This window comes from Oreochromis aureus, linkage group 4 (assembly GCF_013358895.1).
Source record: "Oreochromis aureus strain Israel breed Guangdong linkage group 4, ZZ_aureus, whole genome shotgun sequence".
Classification (NCBI taxonomy): domain Eukaryota; kingdom Metazoa; phylum Chordata; class Actinopteri; order Cichliformes; family Cichlidae; genus Oreochromis; species Oreochromis aureus.
Window position 1 is genome coordinate 32,205,005 of NC_052945.1, and position 26,920 is coordinate 32,231,924.

Consider the following 26,920-nt stretch of genomic DNA (forward strand, 5'->3'; position numbering starts at 1 on the left):
CCTCACTTGCCAGCAGCATGCCAGAGAAGACGATTGATTTGGAGTTCGTGTCTGTACGAGGCTTGTCTGAATCAGGCCTCTTACACTGACACTGAGCATCTTGTCACTTTCTTTAATACATATTAGTCTGTTATCCTCAACAACATAGTTTACATTAAAAACCCACAAGATGAATTCTGCTAGTATCACTTGACTGAATGAATCTACCCATGCACTTACATGTGCTTCTAGGAGGCTGGAGCACAGCTGGAAATAACTAAGCCTCATATATCATATGAACTGTTAAACACACTGCACCCTAGGAAAACACCAGCAAATAGAAAAATGCTGCAAGAGCACAAAAGTGTATTCATTGTGTTTCCATAAAAAATACAATGGAAGCAGAAATTTAACAAAATCAGACCAATCACAACATTTTAGGGACCTGGAAACAGCTATCCATGCCTTTGCTGGACGACTGCAACTCTATGTGTAAAGCAATGCCTAATTCCACTCCCTCCCACAGAGAGTTCCAAACTGATCAACTCTTAACAAAGAAAGACACTTCCCTCCTGTTTTAGCTCAGTTCTTCACCTGGATTGCAAACAAGTGTGCCTTTAAAGCACTTTGATTCAACTTCTGTTGTTTTTAAAATGTGCTATATAAATAAAACTGACTTGACTAATCTTGTCTATTCTAGTCAGTCCCAAACAAAATGTTAGCATCTTCAGCTCTGCCACCTCCACCTGTCGTTTTTTTGTATCTCATAACCATCTCTAAGTATTGATTTTGTTTCATTCAGTCCAATAATGTAGGCAGACCCTACAATATTCTATGTATTATTGTAGGGTCTACCTTACAGTATAAAGCACCTTGAGACACTTTTCTTGTGATTTTTGTGCTGTATAAATAAAATTGAATTGAAGTGAACATTAGGAACACCCTATTCACCTAGAATGTCATTTTAAATGCAGCTCTCATCCAGCAGATAAAACGTCATTATTAGCTCCCAAAACTCACTCTGCTTCGTCCTTTCTGTCAGTCAGATGTGGAGTGAATCTCACTCTAATCCCTATTGTTCCAGCTTTAAAACCTGTTACCTAAAAGTCAAAGAGAGGTTGACTGTATGACGTCGGTTCATCAGTTCATTGCTCTAGATTTTACAGGTCTACAGTGAATGGGCTAATAACTGCATATTCACTCTTTATTTATTCAGTTTTTAACATAACACTCATGGAGTTTGACTTGATCAGCGGTGGCATTAATGCATAGGAAAAACAACATGAGTCCATGACTCCATCAGTCACCAGTGTTTTTCATTGTTATCAGGGGTTAGATGGTGAGGAGATATCTGGAATAATGTGTATGTAAGCAGACAGTTTGGTCCATAACCATGGCTGTATAAAGAGAAACTTAACTTTATAAGTAGTGCCCCATTCACTGCACTGTCGAAAACCCTCCACACAGCTAAACAAAGCACCATATACCAGACATTATACAGCTCTTGCAGAACTTCCATTACTTATTCAAAAGAATTCAAATTTAGAAAAATTATATCTAGTGGGGTGAAAAAGCTGTTCTTTCCTTTAGAATTTGGAAAATACTGTAGTGCATTTGTTATGATCTGAGTGTTTCAAAGTATAAACAGAGTAAACATACCTGGGCTCGGTTCAGTTAGGAATAATTCAGAAAGCCTAAATGGGAATTTTTAAATGTTAAAAAGAAAACACACACATGTGATTTTTCTCATAAAAACAGACACTGGGCATAACATCGACAGAATTCATAACATGATGAATGCATAAATTGCTGTCGCCCACTTGGCAGCTAAACATTGGCTTGGTTTGAAGTGTGAGCAGTTAGCATGTACCTAAACTGGAGAAATGTATGTTCTGCTAACTCCAACATGGTCTTGTTCCACTTTAGCTTGCTCGATATTATTAATAACTATTATCAATTATTATCAGTCTAAGTCCACTGAATATTTGTAGAGAGCTGTACAGTCACAGAGGCTAACAATAAGCTCAGTGCTGGATCAGTAGACCCTTCCAAACTGTGGTGCTAGCTGCTTATTAAACCCAAATTTCTCATTTTGAAATAAAAGCTATACCCTAGCAAACATTTCAATATCTAGTCCTGGTTGAAAAATATTACTAAAATGTCAGATGAAATGACATTAGGGACATTATCACAGTGTCAGTTTGACATATATTTTGAATATCACAGAGAATTTGTTTGTTTCTATTATCTATTTGGTAATGAGAATAAACAAAATGTAAAACATTTTACTGTTTCTCAACAGAAAGAATGAGCAGATATCTCATTGATGTCTCAACCAGTGTTCGGCCCACTTCTTATCTTGTTAAACTAACTAACCGCACATAGGAGCAGCAGCATTCCTGAGTTTATGATGCTGACATCTCAGACAGAGCGAGCATAATCACATGATGTAGAATTTAGAAATATAAAATCATAAATAGCTTCACAGTTTTATTTCTTTGCCTAAAACAGGCTCCAGTAATACTAGTCTGTGTACATGGAGCAGACTGACGTCTGATCACAATCAGTTCTACGCATATTAGTTGTTGTTGTTTGAGAAAAAACAAAGGTAAACACTTTTAATCCTTCTTTGGAATAATCTGATTTGCATTTCTCGAGTTGTAAGACGCAGGTCTGACCCGACCTCTACTGTGCTTGGAAACAAGACTGACATCCATCTGTCCACTATTCTGTTTTTGGCACGGTACCACGATCAGCTTTAATCAGAGGTGAGGTTGGGGTTTCAACCCTGTTTGCTGGGAACAATTAAACTGTGACAAAGTTCCCAACACTAGTCCTAATAGTTTCATTACTAAAAGATTTTTCAAAAGGACAGAAAAACACAACAATTAAAGAAGAGATGGATGAAAGGATGGCAGTCTACTGCTGGAGGCCAGACAGCTCTCTTTCTCTGCCTGTTTAATACCTCCAACACACACACACACACACACACACACACACACACACACACACACACACACACACACACACACACACAGAGTTAATAACTGTATTCCAGATCAGCAGTAATCATCTTGACATCTTTGACCTCTGTGGGACTTTGTCCTTCTCTGTTCTCTTTCCCTCCATCAGTCCTGCAGTAATCCCCTGTGGAGTACAGAGACATATGGTCCTCATGACCCCCTCTGTCTCTACCACTGACTCTTCGTCTGACTGTCAATCAATAGGTTCAGACATTCCTAGGTCTTCTATGGTGATAAACTACAAAGAACAAAGAGCATATTCAAGAAGCTTTCTATTAAATATTAAATAATTTATTTGCAATTTTCTATTTTACATTACGAGTTACACACATGTAAAGATGTGTTTTGTGAGTGAACAGACTTCCCTTGGGTGTTGCATAAGAAAGGAAGTAAAGATCTGCTAAATTAAACGTCTACCACAGCTGCCTGCTGTGGTGATCCCATGTGATTAAAGAAAAGCTCAAATTAGCGTAGGTATTATAAAATAGGTGGAAACAAGATGAGTGAAAGGGAAAGAAAGAAAGCACAACAGAAGTCAGATTATGTGTGAACAGATGATTCAGCTTTATCCACACAGGGAGCGATTCACAGTGATGTGGTGAATTCAAGAGACTACAGGTGAATGAAACCTCGGCAACTGTTTATATAAGTCAAACATTTTTTTACTCTTCGAACTCCACATTATATGTAATGGCCTTTGGCCTTTACCAAAGTATGGCTTTTATTGTGAAAAATCCCATTGCTGACAATGGTCGTTCTTAAGAATTTATCGAAAGAACCGCATTTTTACAGCAGTTCACTGGTAGCAGCAGATCACAGTTGCAATATTAAATTTGAACAGATACTCCAGCTCTTCTTCAATTTTAATTCCAACTCTGTTTTTCACTTTTTTGGAAGGAAAAAGAAATCAAGTACTATCCATTTGTGGCAGCAGTCAGGAAGTATGTGCTAAAAGCATTTTTGTAACTAGAGGAGCCAGAAACATCTGCTTATCCTCTCACAAATTTTGCCTCAGGATGGAGGGCTCTGAGTTTGGGTCTGCGACTCGGTGTCCCAGTTCTTCCCTCGGTTCCTCTTCCTGTTCCTTTCCGCCATCACCACAGCAGCCACCACGGTGACAAGCACAGTGACAGTGATGACGAGTACAGTAGCAGTCTCAGCCACGCAGAGTTGGCTGTCCACCCAGGCCAACGAAGCCCCCATCAGCTGCGGAGGGTCCTGGCATGTCACGTTGCGGTAGTCATCAATATGGAGGTGCCGGACGTGTAGGATCTTACTGAAAACACGATGCAGCTCACAGTCACAGCTCCAAGGGTTCCCTGGCAGGGAAAGAAGGAAGGCAGGTACATAGAGTTCAATTAAACAGAGAATGCAAACCTTAAAATTGTGTGTCAGTGTTGAGTCAGAACCTGATTGCAGAAAAGGTGGTGTTGATCAACATCATCTATTTTATATTGCATGATAATCAGTCCAAAAGTTTTTAACATATTTCAGTTTGTTCCGTCAGTTTCTGACATGAAGAAAAATGTATGAAATAAAATTAAAGTATTTCTGTAGACCTGACAGCTGTATGTGTGTTGCTGTTGTATGAAGGCTGATGAAGGTCTTAAATTTGAGGTTATGCAGGTTGTTTCCCTCCAGATCAAGAACAGCCAGGCTGTACAGAGGTGCCAGGGCATCAGTATCTATCTGAGAGATGTTGTTGTTGCTCAGCTGGAGTACCTAGAAAGACAGACAAACAGGTACTAATTAGAAAGGCAGACATACAGAATAGTGAAGTCATCAAAACTGGTGTGCCACAGGGATCTGTTCTTGAGCCACTTCTTTTTCCAATAATTAGACAATTCTTCCAAAGCAGCACATTAAAGTGCACTTAAACATTAATAGGTACCTATATCAGAGTACTTTATGTTTTATAATCAGTGATAAATTTCAAAGTCATCATTGTTCAGTGTACCAAAACACTAGCTTTCTTATGTACAGATGAAATAAGACTATTCATTTTTTTAAAGATTCATTTACATTATTATCCTTTCTAGAGTGTAACTCTACAACAGTGAACAATCAAAACAACTTTCATGTACCCTTGTATTTACCAGTTTAAAAAAAAAGTCTGTTCACCTCCAGTCCAGGCAACATATCCAGGCTCCCTTGTTGCACCACAGTCAGTTTGTTGTTATGTAGATAGAGTTGTCTGAGCCGGGAGAGGCCTCTAAACACGCCCGGGCCAACAGACACCAGTTTGTTATAACTCAGGTCCAGCTTCTCCATGTTGTCCAGAAACTCCAGGCTGGCAGCAGAGAGAGACAACGAGAGCATGAGACAGTGAGAAGATACTGTGAGAGACAGGCAGGGGGAAACTCTGTGCTAAATGCTGCTGTCTGTAACTGTGTTCGCTGGATGTAAAAGACAGGCATTCATAAGACAGCTCCTGGTCTTTTGGATCACTTTAAAGTGATTTAATACAAAAAGAAGAACATATTCCTGTTAAGTCAGACGATAAACAGGAATATGGAAGCTGATGGAAAAGTGAGATGGAGTTTCACTTCACTCTGAGGACCAACAGATAGCCATGTACCTGTATCCAGATAGATAATGCAAGTTGTTGTGCTCCAGTCGCAGTTCTTTGAGAGCAGGCAGACTGGATGAGAAGTCCACAGGGAGAGTTTTTAATTTGTTCCAACTGAGATCCAGTTTCTCCAGGAAGGACAACGAGAAAAATGCCTACGCAACGACAAAAAGCATCAAATACTTGTGCTGTTTCAACTTTCCTCCAGTTTTTATATGATATCAGTAACTGGCAGTGATGCAGTGGTAAACACATTTGCTTGCAGTCCATGTCTCTCATTTCTTGTTCCTCATTTCTGTTATTTTCTGTAAATGTGTTTTTTAAATGTGAAGTATTATTTTTTATCCAATTAATATGTTGATTTCTAGAAAACAAATTCAAAGTTGCAATTTATTTTCTGTCTATCTGTGAGCAGCAGATAGATAGTCAGTCACAGGCAAAGAGGCAGGGTACATCCTGGACCAGTACCAGCCTGTTTCAGAGCTTTCACTTAGGCACAGACAACCATCCACACTCACATTCACACCTAATGCCAATTTGGGATCACCAGTTTAGCTAACATACTTGTCTTTGGCCTGTGGGAGGAAGCCAGAATAACAGGAGAGAAGCCAACCCAACCTTGGAGTGTTTTTCATGCTTGTGTTAATTTGCTTTAGTTACATATTAAATCTCTAAAATACGTCTTCGTATTATCTTTACAACTGTAATTGTGCAACATTTTCAGATGCATAAATAGTTTTTCCACCACTTTGTTCTTACCTGTGGTTGGATTTCCTCTATCTGGCTGTTGGTGAGCACCAGCACCCGCAAGGACCACAGTCCTGTGAAGGCTTGGGTGCCTATCACACTCAGATTGTTTCTTCCTAGCTCCAGCAGCCACGTGCCGTGCGGTAGGCCCCTGGGAACGTGCTCAAACCCACAGTCGCGGCAGTCCACCAGGTCAGCATGCTCATAACAAATGCACTTGTGTGGACACAACTTTGAGCACTCAACACATGGGAGAAGGGACTGCGAGGAGTAAATGGCAAGAAGGAAGAAGAGATGGGTCGGGGAAAGAAGACTCATATTTCCCAGGACAGCTGAAGGAGGGTCAGGAGATTTTAAGAAGCAGAAAGCTCACTGAAGGGCGGGAGTTTAATTCTGCTGTTCTTTTTCCCAAACCTTGCAGTCCATGTCAAAGCAGCCAAAGTAACTGGCAATAGAAAGAAACAGAATATATTTTCTATATCAGAATATAATACTATACTCAGTATTAATAATAGTGTGGTCTTCACTGGCTCGCTGTTAATCCAGAAATGAATTTAAAACCCTTTTCTTTAACTGATAAAGCTTACAGATATCTGTGAGCTTCGTGAAACGGACCCCCTGATCCAGCTCTCCCTTATTAATGCTGTGATTGGCTCAGGCTGCTGTGGAGAAGCACAAACCTCCACCAAGGTAGCTCAATGTCTGGACAGCATTTACTTCTAAGGGAAGAGTATTGTATTTTATATATAAGCATTATGTAGGATCAATAGATAATATGTGCTGATTTGTAAATAACTGGACATGAATAACTTGAGTTTATTATATAATATTACACTACAGTATATTTGTAACTAACTAGGCAGCTCATTTCTCCTGATAATGCTTTCTTTAAACATGTGACACATTTTGGGGTCAACTTGGAAGAAAGGCAGATGTGACATGTCAAAGTGAGGTCAGAGGTTAAATGTGATGTGACATTTGGACGCAAACCATAATGTGATATTAAGAATCCCTGTGTATCCCTATAGGCCTGTATGTGGTCAATACAGATAATGGCAGTAAGAAACATAGTTTTAAAAGCTCTATATTATCATTATTATCGCTTTGGCGTTAGGATCAGTCTGTTGACCTTGAACGTTTAAAGGTCAAATGTGACATGATCAAATTTTTATACAGTACTTACTATTAGAGATGGCACGATACCACTTTTTTATGTCCGATACCGATACCGATATCATAAATTTGGATATCTGCCGATACCGATATGAATCCGATATTGTGTGTTTTTTAATCAATAAAACTGTTTTTTTAATATCTTGCTGCATTTTGTATAAGTTCATACTCAAGTTTAAATAAACAACAACACTAAAGCTATTCTGTTATACCTGTGTGTAAAAATACACTGCACCCAAAATATTTCATAGTTCAGCAACACCGATCAATCTAATAAACCTTACCTAACTTAAAACCTAACTTAAACCTACTCCATCCTCCCTATTCTGGTATTTTAAAGAGTACTTAGCAGAAATATTAAGCAACCTAACTAATAGGGTTGCAAACTCCCAGCAAAAAAAAAAAAAGGGAACCACCCCCACCCTCCACCTCATGATGCTTAATCGATGTAATCAACTTTAATTTGATGCAGGGTGAAAAAAATGCACAGAAACAAATTATTTTTCAAGAATAATGAAATAGATTCAACATCTTTCTTCAACAGAATTGCAGAATTCACAGACGGTACCTTCCCAAAGGAAAAAGTACTATAGCTTACTAGGGTATATTAGACTTAACAGTTACTATATGCAGTAATGGACTTCTATACATTTTACATCAGATTAAAACTTTGGGTGTAAGATTCAGATAATTATTTATTAAAAGCTAGACATTTTAAATGAGAATAAGAAAAGTATGTCTTTGTGCCCCCTTTTCCCTGTTCATGCCCTATCGGCCCCCCTGGCTAAATTTTGCTAGATCCGCCCCTGCACAGTTACCAGCCGTCAGCTACTTAGAAAAGGATCCTGGTGTAGAAAGTAATATTAAATAAATTCTAACAACAGCTTATCAAGGTTAAAGGTGCTGCTGTTGTTCAGCCGCTGGTTTCCTCTTTCTGGCACGAAGTGGGCCAAAAACAAAGAAGAGAGACGGACTCCCGACAGAAAAGCCGATCAGCTGATCATTAAGCAGTTTCACGATTGAAGTAGCGGCAGGAAGGTGAGGGAGAGAGAGGGAGAGAGAGGCGCAGTCGCTCCATATATCTGTTGTTAAGCTTAACATGGGAATGCTTTACAAACATTCAGAGATGAACTTACACACTTGCTTTACTTCTCTCTGGGATAACTTCCTCAGAGATGAAATGCTGGTTTGGTAGCAAGGCTACAAATACACACAGCCGCTCTATCACATGAGCACACTGCTGCAACGTGCTACAGTTATGAGCCCAGTTACGCGGTGTTGCAAGTTTTGTGAGGTGTTTTTTTTTATATTTAATGGATCGGATTACATTTTTTATTTTTCACCGATATCCGATCCAGTAATTTAGGTCAGTATCGGACCGATACCGATACGTAATATCGGATCGGTCCATCTCTACTTACTATATATCGATAACATATTATATATGTTGATAATTCACACCAAACTTGTAAGAATCAAAGTTTCTAAGGCTTTTTGCCAATTTTCCAACCAATAAATCACTGAGTTCACCTTGATGACCTTGGTTGATGAAAGATGAATTTTCGTGTATTGTTAACATGACCCCGCTCCACACCCCTTTCCACAGGTTTTATTAAAGACAGAATGACATGCACACATGCAAACAGTACCAAAGACATTATGGCTTTGCTGGAAGTAGTACGCTATATTAATAAAGCACCTTTAAGATTAGAGACGAGCAAAAACGAGAACCGTAACACAGTAAATTTAAAAAAGAGAAGCAAATGTGAAGTTGCACACAAAAACTTACAACAAGTTTGATCAGTTTTTTGTTTGTTTGTTTGGGTTCCTACTTGTCCTGACAGAAATGTTTGGATCATTAGCTGTTAATTGTTCCACTGTACTCATCAGTATACTGTACAGTTTATTATATCAATTCTGCCTGCTGCAAATGAAGGCACAGTTTATGACAGCTGAATTTGGATGCTTGGAAAATAAAACGTAATGAAAGTTCTGAAAAGATACGACATGATAAACATGGCTTTTTTCTTTCTTTCTTTTTAAATCTCCAAAGGACAGCTTTACCCAACAGGCTGTAGGACTACAGGGATATGTCTTTATCTCGTGTCTCCATGCCTCATCCAGATATAATTGCATAATCAGACCATGAATGACACTGCTATTTTTTACAGTATCAATTTTTATTTTATTTATTAGCATGTAGTTTTCTAATGCTTTCTAAGATTTGAGGTAAAAAAAAAATAAAAAATAAAAAAATCTCCAAAATAAAACAAATTAAGACAAAAAAAATCAATAAAGCTAAAGATTAACAAGTGTTTTGTTTGTTTGTTTTTATCAGTTATTTTAACGATGGCTACCTGACTCACCCCTTCTGCTGCTGAAGAACCAATATATATCCATGCTTGCTCCTCAACGTCTACATGCCCTCCGGCTTTGATGGATGATGCTGAGACAACAGGCAGAGGATGAAAGGAGCGAGAGAACCAAAGACAGGACGATGACGACGACGATGATACTGATGGAGCCTTCCAGTGCAGTCAGCTGCGTTAATAATCCTCTAATCCTCTCCAATCGCAAAATGCTTCCTCTCGCTCACTGAACTCGTCTGATGTTTGTCATCGTGTTTCTCTCTCTGTCCACCCTCCCTCTGGTTTCCTTGGCATCGCTCCATCTGTCCCTTTCACCGACTTAAATATTAGATAAAGACCTTTAACACTTTGAGAATATCGCGTGTGTGTCTCTGTGTATATTTTTGTGCGTTACTTTATTAAGTAAGTAAAAATGCACACAAGTAAGCAGAAGTGCAGATTCACCTACCAAATTTCACTTAGGCTATTGTTTATTACTTTATACAAAGAGTCAGCTGTTTCTCCAGCCTCTATAGCTACAAAAAAAAAAAAAAAAAAAAAAAAAAAAGTTATATAAAAGTATTGTACTGTGTATTTTACAATTTTGTACTGTTTTTCTAGAATATCATTAAATTTACATAAATAGACTGTGATTTCACATTTCAAATGTAGAATAACAAAAAATCACTGTAAATGTAATAAAACATAATTTTCTTGTTTTTTAAATATATTTGTCTGTACATATGCATATTTAGATTGTTAAAATACATTCACAAATCTATCATAATTTCATAAATATTTGTCCGTTATTTGAAAGATTGAACTGTTAAATTCAAATGTAATGCTATGGAAAAATATATAAAATGATTCTTATAAACTTTTTTTACATTAAATACTTAGGGCGACCGTGGCTCAAGAGCTGGCAGTTCGTCTTGTAATCAGAAGGTAGCTGGTTCGAGCCCCGGCTCGGACAGTCTCGGTCGTTGCGTCCTTGGGCAAGACACCTCACCCTACCCTACCACCTACTGGTGATGGCCAGAGGGGCCGATGGCGCGATATGGCAGCCTGGCTTCTGTCAGTCTGCCCCAGAGCAGCTGTGGCTACAACTGTAGCTTACCTCCACCAGTGAGTGAATGAATAGTGGAATTGTTAAGCGCTTTGAGGGTCTCGAAAAGCGCTATATAAATGCAATCCATTATTGTTATTTAAACCAACTGTTAACTGTATATTTCTGTACATTTAAGTATTATTATTCATATTGCCACATTCATTGACCTTGTTTATAGGTAATTTCATTGTTTAATCACATTAAAATGTTCCTAATTTAATGTTTAAAAGCACTTGAAAAAGGTAAAATCCCATGTAAAATTAGGGCAACAAACTGTATTGTCATTACTGAAAATAACCGTATTTTTATGAGAAAGTTATTTTCTGGTATTATTTTGGCGCCCCAGCTGCCGGAATATTACTGGTTTTTTAGGATTTTTTTTAACAGCGTTGCAATGCCAGTGACTACTTGCAAATTTAGCCATTTAGCCCCTATTAGCCTCAATATAACAACTGATAAGAACTTCTAGAAGTTGTTGCAGTCATTCATTCTTATATTAGATAAATTAGAGTTGAGAAGTATAACATGTTAATTTATTTAAGGCTCATAAATCAGAGAGGAATACTCTGGTGGTCTCCAAGGTTCATTTCCTGGGCCTTGCAGCACAGATGCAGCTTACAGTTCTGAAAAGACAAGCATTTGCAGAAGCTCCTTAAACTGCCATTCTTTTTCATGGCCAGCAGGGGGCCAACTCCTGTGGTTAAATAGTTAAGATTGTATAAACGTCTATAAGACAAGCCTTTAGCTCTCTTTGGCCTAAGTACACTTTCCCCATGACTTTATGGTCGTTTCTTTTTAAATACAATATGGTTTTGTCAATCAAAGTCTGATTTAGAGTCAAAAAAGGACAAAGCGGAGTAAGCTTTATCATGTGATTAACAACATTAGGTTACTAGGATGGAATGCCTCAATTAGATCGGCCCCTAAATAACCACATCTGATTTCAACACACACCAAGATGGTGATGGCAAAACATTTATTTTGAGGGTTCACAAAAAAAGGTGTCCATTTTTTATATACACTCTACGATGTTATAGTATCTACGCAGACGCTGCTTGATTTATTGAGACAGCAATTATGTAACTAATTTCTACTGTTCAAATGTCTTGAACCACAGGTGGTTAGTGGTAATTTGTCATACCTCAGCCTTCTCAGACTGTTTCCCTTCCTTAAAATCGGCTTCTTGACAGTCCCTCTTCCATCGAGACTGTTTCGGATGAGGCTTTGGTGAGCTTCAGAAATTACAAGAAAGCCTTGCTCCTTGGAAACAAAAGGAAAAGAAATGAGTCATGGCTCAACATTTTGGCACAGCGCTGTAAATGTGCTGTCAAATTGACTATGTTTTACTTTACAGAATAAACAATAATTCAGTGCATAAGTGAAGAAAAGCCACATAATGTTGAATAATGTGTAATGTTGGAATTTACATTTGCATTTATGAGGATTAAAATGTTTTGTTCTTGTTCTTGTTTGTGCACAACAGTTTCATCACATTATGCAATCAAAAGAGGTTAAATACCCAGCATCCATTCACCAGGAGGACTGCACAGTCCCTGAATTCAAGGTCATTATAACAAGCTGCACTGCTGCAGTGATGTTATTGGGCCTACACAATAATCTGTACAGACATATGGGTTTACCTGCTTTTTCAGATTTTTGCTTTGTTTTGTGTTAAGCCTTTACTGAAGTCAAACAACTGAGAGTAGGCAGAAAATGAAGAGGATAGAGAGATAGAGGGCATGGGATCAAGAGATTAAACCCAGACTCAGAGCAACATGGAGTGCTGGATATTGTTCATGTATAACAATCACTTTTTAGTTTTTAGGTACCCATGTTAGATACAAGACAACAAGGAAAGGAGCACGAAGATAGCCTCCAAAATTACTTCCCGATTCATTGGGGAACCTTCACAGGCCAAATGGATAAGGAAGCAGAACCATCAAGTTTCACAGACTGTATATAAATTAATATGTTTTCTATCAACTGCTGGTTTGTCACTAGTTCTAAAGGCAAAGTGGCTGTTTGATAAACCAGAAATAGATTAGAAGACATCATATTAAAAGACAATATATAAGATGATCACAGTTTCCAATACTTCACACTGCTATACTTGAATGAATAAACAGACTGTCAGCCTGCTTCCAATATTAACAGCAACACAATTGATACATTTACATACATACACTATATTTTTTAATTTGGGGGTCTATGAATCTGACCCTAAAATTGAATCAGTATAACACTAATTCTATTCTATTTGATTGGCTCAGCACGATCACGTAGGATGTGTTACAATGTACTTGATTGGTCTATTTGTTTCTATGTTATTTGGACGCGGTGCTTTGTGTGACTGCTGTATGTATAGAAAAATGTAAAGAAAAACCCTGCGCAGATTAAAATCGACGATACGTCAAAATCAAGTAATTAATGTGAATTCGTAAATAAATAACGGAAATAAAAATGTGTTTATACAACTGTTATTTCATATTTGTCTAATAACTGCTCTCTTGGCTCTCTCCCTCTTCCTGGGGGGGATTTTTAAGGTCAATTGCACTTTTTACCTGTATAAATAAAGGATATAGCGTCGCTTTTGCAAAAATCTGGTTGCAGCTTCTACCTTGTGACTGGTATAATTTTTGGGGGGCTAAAAATTACTTAATATCATTAATGACAGATATGTTTGAGAGCTTATAGGCCAACAAGTTATTTACAACGGTTTAAATAAAGGCAGACTATCATTCTTTGGCTCAGCCTGGCTGCGTCCACCTATCGGTGGCCTAGGATCTAGATCATAAGTTGCTTGACAGCGAAACAGCCAATCACGGTAGAGTTAGAGGGTCCCTCCTTAGAGTCCGATGGAGCAGTCGCATACGCTTGCGTGATGACGTTGTTGAAAAAAAATAGAACGTGTGTAAACGGAAATGGTGAATTGTTGTGGACAGTACACGTTGTGGGGCGAGAGAGGAGAGAAATGGGACAAAATCAGACTCCGTCCTAATGTTTTGCTCAGCGCTGCCGTGTGAGGTAGAAGAAGCCTGAAGAGAATCGACGCTAACGCAGACCTGCTGGCTGGGAGCTAGCAACCAGCAGAGGAAGGTACGTGTGACCACAGAAATAAAGTAGTGAAAAGCAAATGCTAACTCCCGCTGTCAGTACTTCTTACTGTTTAGTCTGTTAAACTATGTTAAACTGGTAATAGCACCTGTCCAGTGCCTTACTTACCTGGCGTTAGCACTGAGTAAGATGCGACACTGGCTGGTGTTTCCCAGCCGTCATTTCAAAACGTCACTGACATATTAAGTGTTTCACAAATGCTCATATAGGCGGCTTGCGTTTTTGAGACTTTGCAGTGTTGCACTGAAGACACCTGTGCCGTTTAACGAGAAATGCAGCCTTCAGGGACAACTCACGTTTAAGTAGGTCATGCCAGCTTTGCACCTTGTACCTCGGTTCTAAGTTCATGCAGCGGCTGCCTGTAACTGTCATGTTGCTTACTGAATCTCTGTAAGGGAGACAAGATTAGTGTGAATCACAAAGCTTCGATAGAAACGTCCTTATTGTGCTCCAGCCACCTTAAAATATTCCCTAGGGCTTATTTGGGCAGCAATTTTCAAACTTTACTTGAATAAATTTTAGTTTTAGTGAGCACAGGGACATAAAAACTGCTCAATTGCCCCTCAAACGGGATTAAAACTGCTTAAACGTTACTGACTGACAGATTTTAAGTTAATATTAGTCGTGAGATTCCCAAGAAAGTGCATTTTAAGCTGTACCTCAAACGCAGCACCAAATGGTGATTTTCTTCTACCATGCCTGTGTACAGCCTGCTTTGAGCTCTGTATTCAAAGATTGACAGAAAGTTGGATGTGACGGTGTTTCCCTGAGGTCAGCTGCTTCCACTGGCTGCTGGTCCTTGAGCTGATGTAAATAAAGCGAATGTTTTGTCACATATGAAGTGCTTTCAGTGTAGTTACAGTAAGCCAGTAAATCCTTATACAGATGGAAGAGTCTCTCAGTCTGGACTTGAGTGCAGACTGAGAGACAGTAAAAGGTAACTGTGCTGTGTTTGTGCAGCAGCCATGGCTGAGGCCGGAGCCCATCTCACATCCACGGCTGTCAGTGAGCAGCCGTCAGTGTTTGAAGTCCTGGCACAGGAGTCTTTGATGGAGGCGGTCAGACCGGCACTGAAGCATGCAGTCAAGGTGAGCACGTGTGTGTGTGTCGGGGGCGTACTTATACTTTCCATAGATTTGTGTTGGGTTCTAACAGCCTCGCTCCTGGTGTCCTTTCCAGGTTCTGGCAGAGTCCAACCCATCCCGCTTTGGCTTCCTGTGGCGAAGCTTTGATGAGCTGTACCTGCTGCTGGACCTCCTCCTTCAGAACCACTTCCTGTCTAACTGCAGTGCCTCCTTCTCTGAGAACTTCTACGGACTGAAAAGAGTTTCAGGCAGGCAGAGACTTCCTGTGCGCCTCGGGATGACCAGGGCATCCCGCTGGTGGTCTCTTCTTCTTCTGTGCCTGCTGCCATACCTGCAGGCCAAGCTGGAGGCCAAGTTGGCACGGCAAAGGGATGAGGAGGATTTCTCCATCCGGCTGGCGCAGACGAGGAGCCAGAGGCTGTACCGGGCGGCCGTAGCAGCATACCCGTACGTCAGCTCAGCCTGGCAGACCTGGATCTTCTGTCAGCAGCTGCTGTTTGTCTTTGGAGTCTCCAGGACCCACAGTCCTCTCCTGTGGCTGGCCGGGGTCAGACTGGAACGACTTAATGCTCAAGATATCAGAGATATGGAGCGGAATGCCAGGACTCCCGGGAGACCAGCTGGTGGAAGGTACAGCTGGCAAACTCCCTGCTGTCTCTGTTTTTACCCACAGATGTGCTTTGTACCCGGATAGATCACCAGTTGCAGATTCTCACCTGAAAGAAGTTTTTCATGCAGCCTGTTTAACTGTATGTTGCTGATACAACGTTCCATGCATTAAAATGCATTTAGTCAGTGATGCAAAAACCACAAAACTGTTGTGTCCTTATGGTCCAAGCCTGGTGGGATGGCTCAGATCCAACACATTAGAAAATGGATGTTTTTCATAGAGAATTTTCAGACAGTGAGATTAATTTCACTTTGTTTGGCCAAAGGTTTAAGTACTTTAAACACTTATCAAGTTTAATGTTTGCTGATGTGCGCTGTGTGGCTTTATTTAGGTCATTTGGTGAATTGATATGAGGGCACACAAACATACACTCTGTGATATTTTTTACAGTTCTTGAATGACGCATGTCGTAAGAAAACATTGCTAAACACCCACAATGCAATGTTTCTCTGTTCACAGCCTGATGCAGAGAGCGTGGTGGATGATGTCACAAGCAGCGAGGGGCATGGCTGTGTCTGTCTCCTCTTCCCTCTCTATGGGGGTTTTCTTCCTGCAGTTCCTGGAGTGGTGGTACTCGTCTGAGAACCTCAGCACAGTGAAAGCTCTCACCTCCCTGCCTGCTCCTCCGCCCCCGCTCCACCTGCAGCAGGATCAGACCGGGCTGGGCTCAGAAAGCAGGAACTGTTGTCTGTGCAGGAAGCCCCACACCAATGCCACCGTGCTGTCCACCTCGGGCTTTGTGTTCTGTTACCGCTGCATTTACACATACGTGAAAAGTAACCACCGCTGCCCGGTCACCGGATATCCCACCGAACTGCAACACCTCATCAAGATCTACTCACCAGAGAGCTAAAGCAGTCAAAGCAGACAAGTTCAACTGTGAGTGTGTGAGAGAGAGATGATAAACAGACACAATATGAAAAATATATTTGAGGGATATTCACAGCTGTTTTCATTTTTCTATACAATAAACTGTAATAATGTCCTTAAAGTTTCCGAAAAAACTAATACAGTAATTAATTTTTTTTACTAATTTTCAGCTCTTATCAAAGTGAAAATTGAACGATTCAATAATAAAGCCTAAAAAAAAAAATCTAATAAGAGTGTAATTGTTTTGTTTTTTGAGGAATTTGCAGGGTCCCTCAATTTGGTCACCAGTTGGGTTACTGGTAACAAACTGGCTGCTTTTTAGCAGCTCATCATTCCAGTTGTAGGACCAGTTTTTAATCAGATTTAGGCCTGTCACAGTTAATATAAAAGCAGATCAGTCGGTGGGTCTTTTCCTCAGAAATGAGGTGCACTGAGAGGCTGAGTGCAGACTACAGAACAGCCAGTTAAACATTTCAATTTTCAGTCCTCACTACTAAAGTTGTCATTACTGATAAACATTTCTGTGGCCTGGCAAAGGTGTTTAACTCTTACATGGTGGATAATAAGATGCAGCTTCATTTTTGTGGCCTTTCAGAACTTGATTAAAAAAAAAAAAAAATTGTAACCAAGCCTTGAAGGTTGCTCACAGGCAGCAACAGCAGGCCTCCTCAAACAAACTGCTGATGAGTTAGAAGAAAAATAAATATACTAATGAGTAAGGTTAGAGGAGCAGATGCATTTTGAATGAGCCTAGAAAGCATTTGTGTGTGTCCTGTTTCCTTTTTGCCTAAGCTGATCTAACAAGTGTAGAGATTTAGTGCTAAGATAACAGTGTACATAATGATGATTAATTGAAAAGTTTGGTCAGAGGGTTCTCCTCGTACACTGTATGACTTTTCAGCAAGCGGCCAATAGGCTGTACAACCCCGAGCACTTGCTCCACAGGCCACTCGAAAGACAAGTCGATCACTGCAGACCATCACATAAAAAAAAACCAACAATAAAATTCAGTCTGTGGCTAATTTCAGCAGCTGTTTTGTTAAGGCTTAGTTAGCGATGGACAGATGTTCCAACACAGACCTCATCTTTGCTAATTTGAAGTGGACTTGTGAGTCATCTTTAAACCGTTTTACTGGAATGATATGAAACAATATGACTCGCTGTGTGGTACAGACAAAAAGCCTGAGCTTCAGTTTTGGCTTACTTCAGCTGGATAATCACGCTTGCTAGCTCAAATATCCTCACTTTTGGCTCCAGAAAATCAAGACGGTCAAGAAGCTAAACTGAACAAAGAGTTCAAAAATACTGCCACTCGCCAGGGTAACCCTCAGCCTCCTAGTGGACGCACCTGTGGTATCAATTTGAAAAGCTGAGCTGTTTTGTCTGCTTATTCTGTTGGTTTTTGGTTTTTTGCCCTTTTTCCCCGTCCCTCTTCCCCGCTGTTTTTCTTTCCCTCTTTCTTTCTCCCCTTTCTTTCCCCCAGTTAAGTCTGTCCCGTATTCAGCAAGTGAAAATAAAATAAACAATAAAAGATGAATCAAATGGACCATTACGGCAAGGCTGGGATGGTCAATTTGGTAAAGTAAATCCGTTGGGCATCTTTCTTCGCCTTTAGACAATAATTCTGATGGCAAAAGAACCAAACGGGACAGGTTAAAAAAAAAAAAAAGAAAAGCTGAGCTGAATTCCTTCAAGAGTTAGTGCCAGTTGATCACATCATGATGGCAACTTTCAGGCTTTACAAACAATCCATAGTCTGTATACAGACAGCCTCTTGCTGTATCAATGTTGGTTTGTAGTCTGAGACTAGAAAAGCGCTCTGTAAGTTTCACATCATGCACAGAATACAAGTTACTGCACAGACCGTCAGTGAATTGCTTTATTGAGTTTCCAGACAAATTTAACAACAGGCCCACTTAAAAAAAACAACAAAAAAAAACAGAGAAACAGGTAATCAGGGTCAACATCACAACATTACGGCGAGAGTAATAAAAAAAAAGGGCTTCGTTAAAATGTCCACAAACCCCTGAAATGAAACTGAGCGTGAAGATTCACAATAGTCACCTTCCCTTTTTAGGCTCCTGCAACACAATCCATCAACAGCAAATCAGGACGAGGAGGGGGACAAAAAATAAACAAAACAAACAAACAAAGAACCAAAAAACAGGCTGAAACTTCAAAAAAGGGACAAGTATCATCATCAATAATAGTCACAGTAATAGATTGCTCGAATAGCGTGTATTGCACATGTGTACACATATATGCACTTTATATACATGTGAGTCAGCAAGAACTAGACACATGTTATATCGTCGCAACAGGCAAGAATCTGGAGAAAACAACAGCACAGACAGAGAAGAGTCAGGAATGTGCTCGTGATCAGTTTCAACAAAAATGGCGTTTCCCAAAAAAAAAAAAACGTTTCAGGCGCGAGCTGAAACGAGTGAAAGGTAACAGAGAGAACGTCTCCCCTCAAGAAACAGGAGGTAAACGAGGGAGAGAGGGAGAAGGCGAACCTCCTCTGCCTCCGTCCCACCCAACAGCCCAAATATACCTCTCTCCCACCCCCCGCCCCTGAACACCGCATGATAGCAGGACACTACATTTACACCACAGTATCAAACATATCAAGAAATACACAGTATCAACTCGTAGCAAAATAGTCCGAGTGTGTGTGACTGTGTGCGTTTCACCTCAGTGTTGTGTGGGTGGCAGCAGCAGTAAAGCTATGTGGCCTCCAGGCTGGGGAGGTGCCCTGACAACGCAGACCATCTCTCTGCATCAGCACGGTGTTCTGAAAGAGTTCTCCATTCCCTTCCCTCTTCTCTTTGGGCTCTTCCAGCTAGCGCAATCAGCCCTGTGCTGAGGCAAGATCCCAATGTTTCCCACCTCAATCTGTGCTCATGAGTGTCCTTGACACCAAGCAGCAACCACTGCAGCTGAAGAGTTTGGCTGTCTCTTGGTGACGTGCTGAATCAATGCAACCACAAATGGTTCATTCAGTTTTTTCAAATTAGACCAAGTTTGTTCATCGCATCTGTCGACTACGACGACACAGAGGAGCTCACTGATGCTCGCATCTTGTACAGCAATGCTAATATGAAAGTTGGGTATTTTTAAAGACGAACATAAAGTTTAGAACTGTTCAGAACCATGTGTGAAGAAAGGGATAAAAGTTTGTCGTCATATAATAACGGGGAAACTTTGGAAAACTTTGCTGGTGTCAAGTTTTGCTTGCTTGGCAATTCTGTTTCTAGATCCAACTGAGTTTGCAAGAAACCCATCTGAACAACATCTTGGGAGGATTTTCCTGTTATTTTTTTTCTGATTCTTTTAAATCTTTGATTTTTATTGTGGAACTAATAAAAACCACAAAAGAAGTCTGACCTAGCGAGATAAGGTAGCTTTATCAAACTGTATCTCACAATCACGAGCTCTTATAGGTTTACACGTTGATTTGTTGGGTCAAGTGAAGGCTTTTTTTTAATGTTAACATTCTTGAAAATACCTGAATTGTTATCCAAACTTGATTTACAGGAACTATTTTTTCCCTTTGTGAATGCAAGAACAAGGAAAACTGGAAAAATTGTGTGCATTTCCAAATCAAAGGACTTAGAAAACCAATATCTGATTTATTGGTTGTTTCCATTTTATTGGTTTCACTTGTTTGTGTCTCAAAAGGAAAACTTAGAAATTAGATTAGTTGCTAATTGCTGTTACTGAACCTTTTTTTCTAATTATTACATAAAGCAAAACTACATTTCTATATCATCTTTTCTAAAATGAAAAACAAGGTCTTACTGTTTAACTACATCAACTCATTCAGTCTTTTCTTCTTCAGTGGTTTAATAGTTTAGGCCAGCGGTCCCCAACCCCCGGGCCACGGACCAGTACTGGTCCATGAATAGTTTGGTGCCGGGCTGCGAGAGTTGAGGCTCAGGTGTGAAATTCATGGCTTTCAGTTTTTTTAGCGTTGTTTTTTTTATCGTTTTTATTGTTAACTCGGTTTCCCTGGGTCTTTTTCCGTGTGTTATGAATTCATCTTTTTTGGGGGGGGGGGGTACCAGTACTGGTTTTATTTTGTTGTATTTATCCGCATCACCTTAAAGGCCAGTCCATGAAAATATTGTCGGACATAAACCGGTCCGTGGCGCAAAAAAGGTTGGGGACCGCTGGTTTAGGCCACAGTGGCCATGATGCCCACAAGATGCTAGTCTAGTTATTGAGGGAATGGAAGATCCTTTAACAAAGTGAATCTTTTACTTGTTGTTGCTCATTTTTATAAATATTAAGGTATTTTTCATCTGAACCAACACCTGTGGTAGTTGCTGCTTGCCTTCAAAGTTCTCTATTTGCTCCCTTTGTGCTTGCATGAACTCCAGTCGAGCTCAGAAGCTGACCCCGTGCAGCACTGCGGTGTCGGGTCATTAATCCAGCTCTCGCTCACTCTACGGCCCCCACGAACCCGACGCAAGGCGCTGCTATTACTGACTGCGCGTTAAATGGACAAAATGCCCTTAGTGTTTACAATAGTACAAAAAGACTACACTAAACCACCTGGAAACACAGGTCAATAAATCAATCAATCAATACTGCCTCTCCATTCCACCTGACAGATAATATACACAAAGAGCACTCAACCACACTGTGTAAAAAGGTACAGAGAGTTCCTCAGATCATCTGTTGCTATGGCCTTCTCGCTCTCTGTTCCCGCCACTGTGGTATTGCTTTAAACGGACGAGACCCAGAGGTAGCAGCGTCGGCTACAACACCGCAAAGGGTCCTGGGAAATGAAGTTTAGTGAGGCTGACGATTACGTCGATCAGAGTTAGTCCCCTGACGTCCCGGTATAGTGTTTCTGAGTTGAGTTTCAATAGGTTTTCATAATAGGCCGGTCCAGCTCTGAAGCTTCTGTGACTGCTGAGCAACATGTGATTGGTCAGAATGTGAAAGTGGTGGCCAAACAGCAGTCAGCAGGCTTGAGCCTGAAGTTGGGTAGGTTGAGTTTTTGAGACTGAACAAACTTCCACAATTTCAAACATTCACTTTAAAGATTTCATGAGTGGTGCAATCTGACTGCACTTTTTTAATGATGATTTCTGAGGATTATACCATGTAACAAAGCACTCGCTCATTCATTACTGTACTGAAAATAGTGGATTGTCGACACTGATCCAGGAACAGCACACGATGCATTCTCAGTCACTGTCATTGTTGTCACAGAATGGAAGCGAAATTTGTCTTAAAAGTTTTAACAGCCTTCTAATCCACTCTGTTCATTGGATCTAAGTCACCATGATATACAGTCGCGGTAATAAAAAAGTATGCCCTATTTAAATTCTACTGTTTCACATATCAGTACATAATCAGATAAAGTGCAACCTCAGAATCACCCCAAGGTCAGAGAAACTGAAATAAACCCTACCCCAGGCAGAGCACCTCGGGTATGAACTAAGCAATGTTGTAAAGAAGTGCTGTTCCTCCAACAGTGTAAGGTAATGATAGTCATACAGCAGTTACTGCTGCTTGTGCTTCTACAAACTACTGAATTATCCCAGCTTTTATTTATCTGACTTTGTAATGACCTCATTTAAAGACCTGGTAATGACTCAGTCATTTTGTATTATGCCCGATACTTAAAACCTTAGAATAAACAAAGCATGTACTTTTTTTTGACTCAAACTAGACTGTTAAAAAATCTGAGCAATGCTCTTAAGTCTTAATTTCAAAAAGAACAAGCTTGAAATGAGAAATCATCTCGACACGAGAATACAACTAAACAATATGAGAAAACAGAAAATGAATCTATTAGGAAATTCTAATTCTAGGCAGATCTCCCTGTGATCTATTGATGTAACAGTGATATTGATAAGTCTGCTGAGTTGCACATTTTTCTGCCATCTTTGGCTACAACAGCTGTGTAGCTTTCAGCCTGGATTATATCTTTAAATTCCTCATATTTGTTTAGGATTATATATGCAGGATTATATTTGCTCCTATTAGAAATAGACACATTTAGACCTGTGTCTGTCCACCATTGGACAACTAGTGCTAACAGGCCAATGTGAACATGCACAAACTGAGAATCTTGCAGTTTTACTGTTTAACAGCAATTCAGACAATCCAAGTGTCAACCTGGACTTTTACTGCTAACCCCGGGTCTGCAGGCCTGCAGCTTCCTGATCTGTCCTCAACAAAAAAAGGTCTTCTCCATTAAAGTTGGTGCAAACCACGTCCAATTATAGCTGAGGAAGCAGTTTTTCCTCACTCTCAGTACTTACTGCTGCTCACTTTGTCTTACTTCACCTTGATTTTAATCAGTTTGTAGTGAGTTTATTCAAGTTTACTGTGGACAGCTGGGGATCAAACACCAATATCCCAGTCCAGCCTCGTGGTCTAGCCTCTGGCTGATCCCCTGGTCCTCACCTTGACAGACCCTACAAGGGGCAACAATGACTTCTGAACCCATCACTCAGCCAAAGCCCTCCACTGTGGTAAGGTGGTGATTATGCTTTCTGGGTGAGGTGTTTTGGGCATGTTCAACTAAATGTGGGGCAGAACCAGGGCATGCTGGAATGGGAACATCCATTTATCACACCAGAAGAGATGGAGGGCGTGGCTGAGGAAGACCGTCTTGGCATGTCTGCTTAGTCTGTTGCTGTGACCGCTAGAAAATGGATGGTAGTGAGTTTAACGACATTTAAGAGGTCTGACTGTCATCCAGCGAGGCTGTTTTCAACACTCCTGCTGTACCTCATTTCACGATCCATTAAGTAACCACCATCGTTTCACTGCTTCCTGGAACAGAGCCGATACAAACCTAATGTATCGGAATTACAGGGCTCGTGATTTGGTACCATTGTGTGATATGTAGAATGAATACCAAAAGCTGTGGAGGAGCTAGCTCCATTTGGACTACAAAAACACATCATCACTGGACCAACCTATTTTACTCAGCCATGACTTTTGACCTTAATATCACCTTTCTGTAGTTGCTGCTGTTTGCCTGAGGAGGGCAGCGCTGGTCCTGCTAAAAGAACTAGAGCTCACTGATCATCCCCCCTCCAACACAACAATATTCAGCCATCCTGAGCATCTGTAAACAAACAAACAAACAGGTCGTGGTCTGATCGCATCAGACCGTGTGCTTACTTCCTGTCAAACAGCCAAACCTTTTCAAACTTCAAATCTTCAAATAGAATATATTCAGAAATCCAATCTGATTGGATAAAACACTGTTTACATATATATATTTATATAGAATATTATTTTTGCTTTTTTATACAAAAAGAGAAAGTCTTTTGTGGTTTTATACATATGTGTATGTACAGATATAGAAAAGTGACCACACCAAACCTGCTGTGATGTAACCATGGCCAACAGGACAGGAGACTCTATTTACACCAAACAGGAAATATTACAATTCTTAAAAAAAAGAGAGAGAGAGAAAGATAACGTGGGACGTGGTGGTCACTGCGGTGTTTCAAAAGTACAATCCCACAGTCCCCTCCTTTAAAGAAGAAGGTGCAGGGTTTAGGTCACATGACTCAACCAACACAAATGATAAAGAGAGAGAGCGAGGGAGAGAGAGGACTGATGGGTGTTGCAGTTTCATTAGTTACATGAATCCTGCTAAAGCTGATCTGATCCTGAGACGCTTCCACCAGATTCCACAAAAGTCTGATTGAATATTATTTTAATGTTACTATTAATATTCAACTGAGATTTTTACTGGAGACTTCTAGTGTGTGAGGATGGCTTTAGAGGGTTTCCTTCCCTCAAAAATGTGAAAAAAAGCAAAACTCAGTCTTTTGGAATATAGCCAGATATTAAAAAATAGTCAATAAGCAGAATATGTATTTACATGAGCTCATGAGTCTCTCTCTCCATCTCTCTACAGGCTGCTAAATAGTGAGACTGGGACAAACTAAGGCATCCAGATGAAGAAACAAGGACTCAGAAATGAAGTGACCAACTGGATCAACAACAGCGTGTGTGTGTGTGTTTGTGTGTGTTTAAAAGTGTGCTTCTTCAGTCCTGATTGGCTGGTTGCTGTACTGAGGTGCTGCGGTGGTGGTTTGTGTTTTCTGGACTTAGTTTTAGTTTTTGTGGACAGAAAAAAAGGCACCTAGTTCCTCCTCCTCCTCTGCGAATATTAAAACCGGTTATTTTCTCCCCCCCTCCAACGGGCAACCCTGCGCTTGGCACACCAAGAGGACCAGTCGTCCGCTCGGTGTGCGGCATTTAAGATTCAAGTTTTTCCACTGTCATCGTCCTTCAGTGGAAACAAAGGCAGGGATGGAATAAAAAGGACACGAGAATGATTGGAGGGTGGAAGAGAACATTTCAGTGGTGCTGTGTACAGGTGGTCAAATATTCAAGGGTACATGATGTGTATCCTCGTCCGCGCTCCCTCTCTGCTGAGCCCCACGGAGGCGCTAACAAGTCGTCTGCGCCCCGTTGCATGGACGAAACAGTAGAGAAAAGAAGTGCATCCATGTTTTCGCATGACACGGTTTCTCCTCCGTTAAGTTCTCCTTTGCCAGTTGGAGTCCTCCACAACAGCACGACTGCACTCTGTGTGTGTGTGTTGTGTTTACCAATGCACACTCCATGGAGGAAGAGGAAAAGGAAGAGAAAGAGAGGTGCTAGAAGGAGGTGGAAGTGGAAGTTTGGTGTGCTTCTTGTTTAAGCTCCTCCTACAAAACGGGCTCCTCTTCCATTGGTTCCTCTGTGGACCTGAGAAGGGTCAAAGCCAAACAACATAAATGAAACATAAACGAGCCTGAGAGTTTGTTTGAAAACATGATTCATTTCATTTTATTATGAATTACAACACTAATGTTTTTGGATAACATGCGTGCTCTCCTGACTCTGTAGCATAAAGGTTTCACTGTGCGCTGCTGACCTGCTGGTTTCTGTGCTATCAGGAACAGAGCCTGGCTGCTCAACATCAACGCTCAGAGACGCCATGGCGCTGACCGTTTCCGCCTCATCCTTTTCTGACTGGCCTTGAGCCCCCAGGGGGCCGTCGAGTAGCGAGTGTCCACTAGTCTGAGACAAACTCTGGAGACAGGACCAGTGTTTACCTGCAGTGAGAGAAAGAAATCAGGAAGTTGAGAAGATACCATCTCATGGGTTTCTGGTGGTTTAGCGTGCGTTTCTTACTCTGGATCTCTATTACTCTCTCCAGGGAGGCGTAGGCTTTTGGACAGGGCTTCTCCTGAGGCCACTGGAACATAGAGTCACACTGACGGAGACAAAGAGAACAGAAAACCAAAAAATAAGTGGCCGACACTTCAAGTAAATCTGCTAACCAATGAGGAGTTATGTTCTCATCACTGAATCACAGAACAGGCTAACATGCTTTATTCTCTTTATTAGTTTTTTTAGTTAGTGGGTACTCTGGCTTCCTCCCACAGTCCAAAGAGATGCACTACATGGTGTGAATGTGGTTGTGTGCGTATCATCTTCATAGCTTTTGTCCCAGTAAGAAAGCTACAAAGCAGATTTTCCATAATTTGAGTGAACTTATTCGGACAAAGCAGTAATCACAGTGTGCGCTCAGTCACCTCAAACCATCACAAAACCTTGTAAACACCGCTGTTGTTGTTCCATACTGTTGTAGCTAACACCTCCAGGTTGTAAAAGTCTAAGGTTAAGACATAAATATTAGACTCTTGACTCTCACCGGGTCTCCCAGGAGCGCAGAGACACAGGCCTCCGATGCGTCACAGATAGCGGTGAGGTCATGACCGCCCTCCAGCGCCATAACAACCCGCCCACCCGCCAGACCCATGAGCAGCTGCGTTAGCTGACCGAAACCTGCCAACACACAACCGTCACATGTGAGAAACACTGCATGTGAACCATAGTCACATAGACTCCTCTGAAGACGGCTCTGTAGAGAGACAGCATTTGTCTATTTTTTTTAGTGTTGAAAAACAACTAGTTTTGGTTGAAAAAGAAGAAAAGAAGTTGAGCAAAAACCCCAAATTAAAACAAACTAAAGGTTGTACTCACACTTGGCAGAGACATTGTAGCCTCCCAGAGGAGACTGATGACCCTCCACCGCATCGAAGCCTGCTGACACCAGGACCACATCTGGACTGAACTGTTGAGCGATGGGCATCACCACAGTCCTACACACACACACACACACACACACACACACACACACACACACACACACACACACGTTTTTACTTCACTGGATGCAAATACATTTCACCAC

General features: G+C 40.7%; 3 protein-coding genes and 1 long non-coding RNA gene across 7 annotated transcripts in view; 1 reads left to right on the top strand and 3 right to left on the bottom strand.

The window, feature by feature from the left end:
• Positions 1–3,472: 3,472 nt before the first annotated feature.
• Positions 3,473–10,078, bottom strand: LOC120440092 (slit homolog 3 protein). Its single transcript, XM_039611739.1, has 6 exons — positions 9,858–10,078; positions 6,331–6,763; positions 5,581–5,726; positions 5,124–5,292; positions 4,562–4,724; positions 3,473–4,321 (listed from the first exon to the last, which is right to left on the bottom strand). The coding sequence occupies exons 2-6, from the start codon at positions 6,634–6,636 to the stop codon at positions 4,014–4,016; spliced, it is 1,092 nt and encodes a 363-aa protein (XP_039467673.1). The 5' UTR covers positions 6,637–6,763; positions 9,858–10,078; the 3' UTR covers positions 3,473–4,013.
• Positions 10,079–11,482: 1,404 nt separating this feature from the next.
• On the bottom strand, positions 11,483–13,584 carry LOC120439727. The gene is made up of 3 exons (XR_005612703.1): positions 13,509–13,584; positions 12,089–12,207; positions 11,483–11,570 (listed from the first exon to the last, which is right to left on the bottom strand). It is a non-coding gene; the product is annotated as an uncharacterized LOC120439727 (long non-coding RNA).
• A 237-nt stretch (positions 13,585–13,821) lies between these two features.
• On the top strand, positions 13,822–16,914 carry pex12 (peroxisomal biogenesis factor 12). 2 transcript variants are annotated; one of them, XM_031741866.2, is made up of 4 exons: positions 13,822–14,043; positions 15,025–15,149; positions 15,241–15,776; positions 16,276–16,914. In XM_031741866.2, the coding sequence occupies exons 2-4, from the start codon at positions 15,027–15,029 to the stop codon at positions 16,667–16,669; spliced, it is 1,053 nt and encodes a 350-aa protein (XP_031597726.1). In that variant the 5' UTR covers positions 13,822–14,043; positions 15,025–15,026; the 3' UTR covers positions 16,670–16,914. The 2 variants fall into 2 exon arrangements, with proteins under 2 accessions (XP_031597726.1, XP_031597725.1); XM_031741865.2 differs by having other exon boundaries at positions 13,823–14,043; positions 15,022–15,149.
• Positions 16,915–21,740: 4,826 nt separating this feature from the next.
• hdac5 (histone deacetylase 5) overlaps positions 21,741–26,920 on the bottom strand; it is a 56,966-nt gene continuing 51,786 nt past the window's right edge. For all 3 annotated transcript variants that reach the window (XM_031741855.2, XM_039611067.1, XM_039611068.1), the window contains 5 exons: positions 26,710–26,828; positions 26,378–26,511; positions 25,855–25,936; positions 25,595–25,775; positions 21,741–25,425 (listed from right to left, as the gene is read on the bottom strand). In XM_031741855.2, the coding sequence (XP_031597715.2) occupies positions 25,386–25,425; positions 25,595–25,775; positions 25,855–25,936; positions 26,378–26,511; positions 26,710–26,828 (556 nt within the window). In that variant the 3' untranslated portion in view covers positions 21,741–25,385. The remainder of the gene's footprint in view (positions 25,426–25,594; positions 25,776–25,854; positions 25,937–26,377; positions 26,512–26,709; positions 26,829–26,920) is intronic.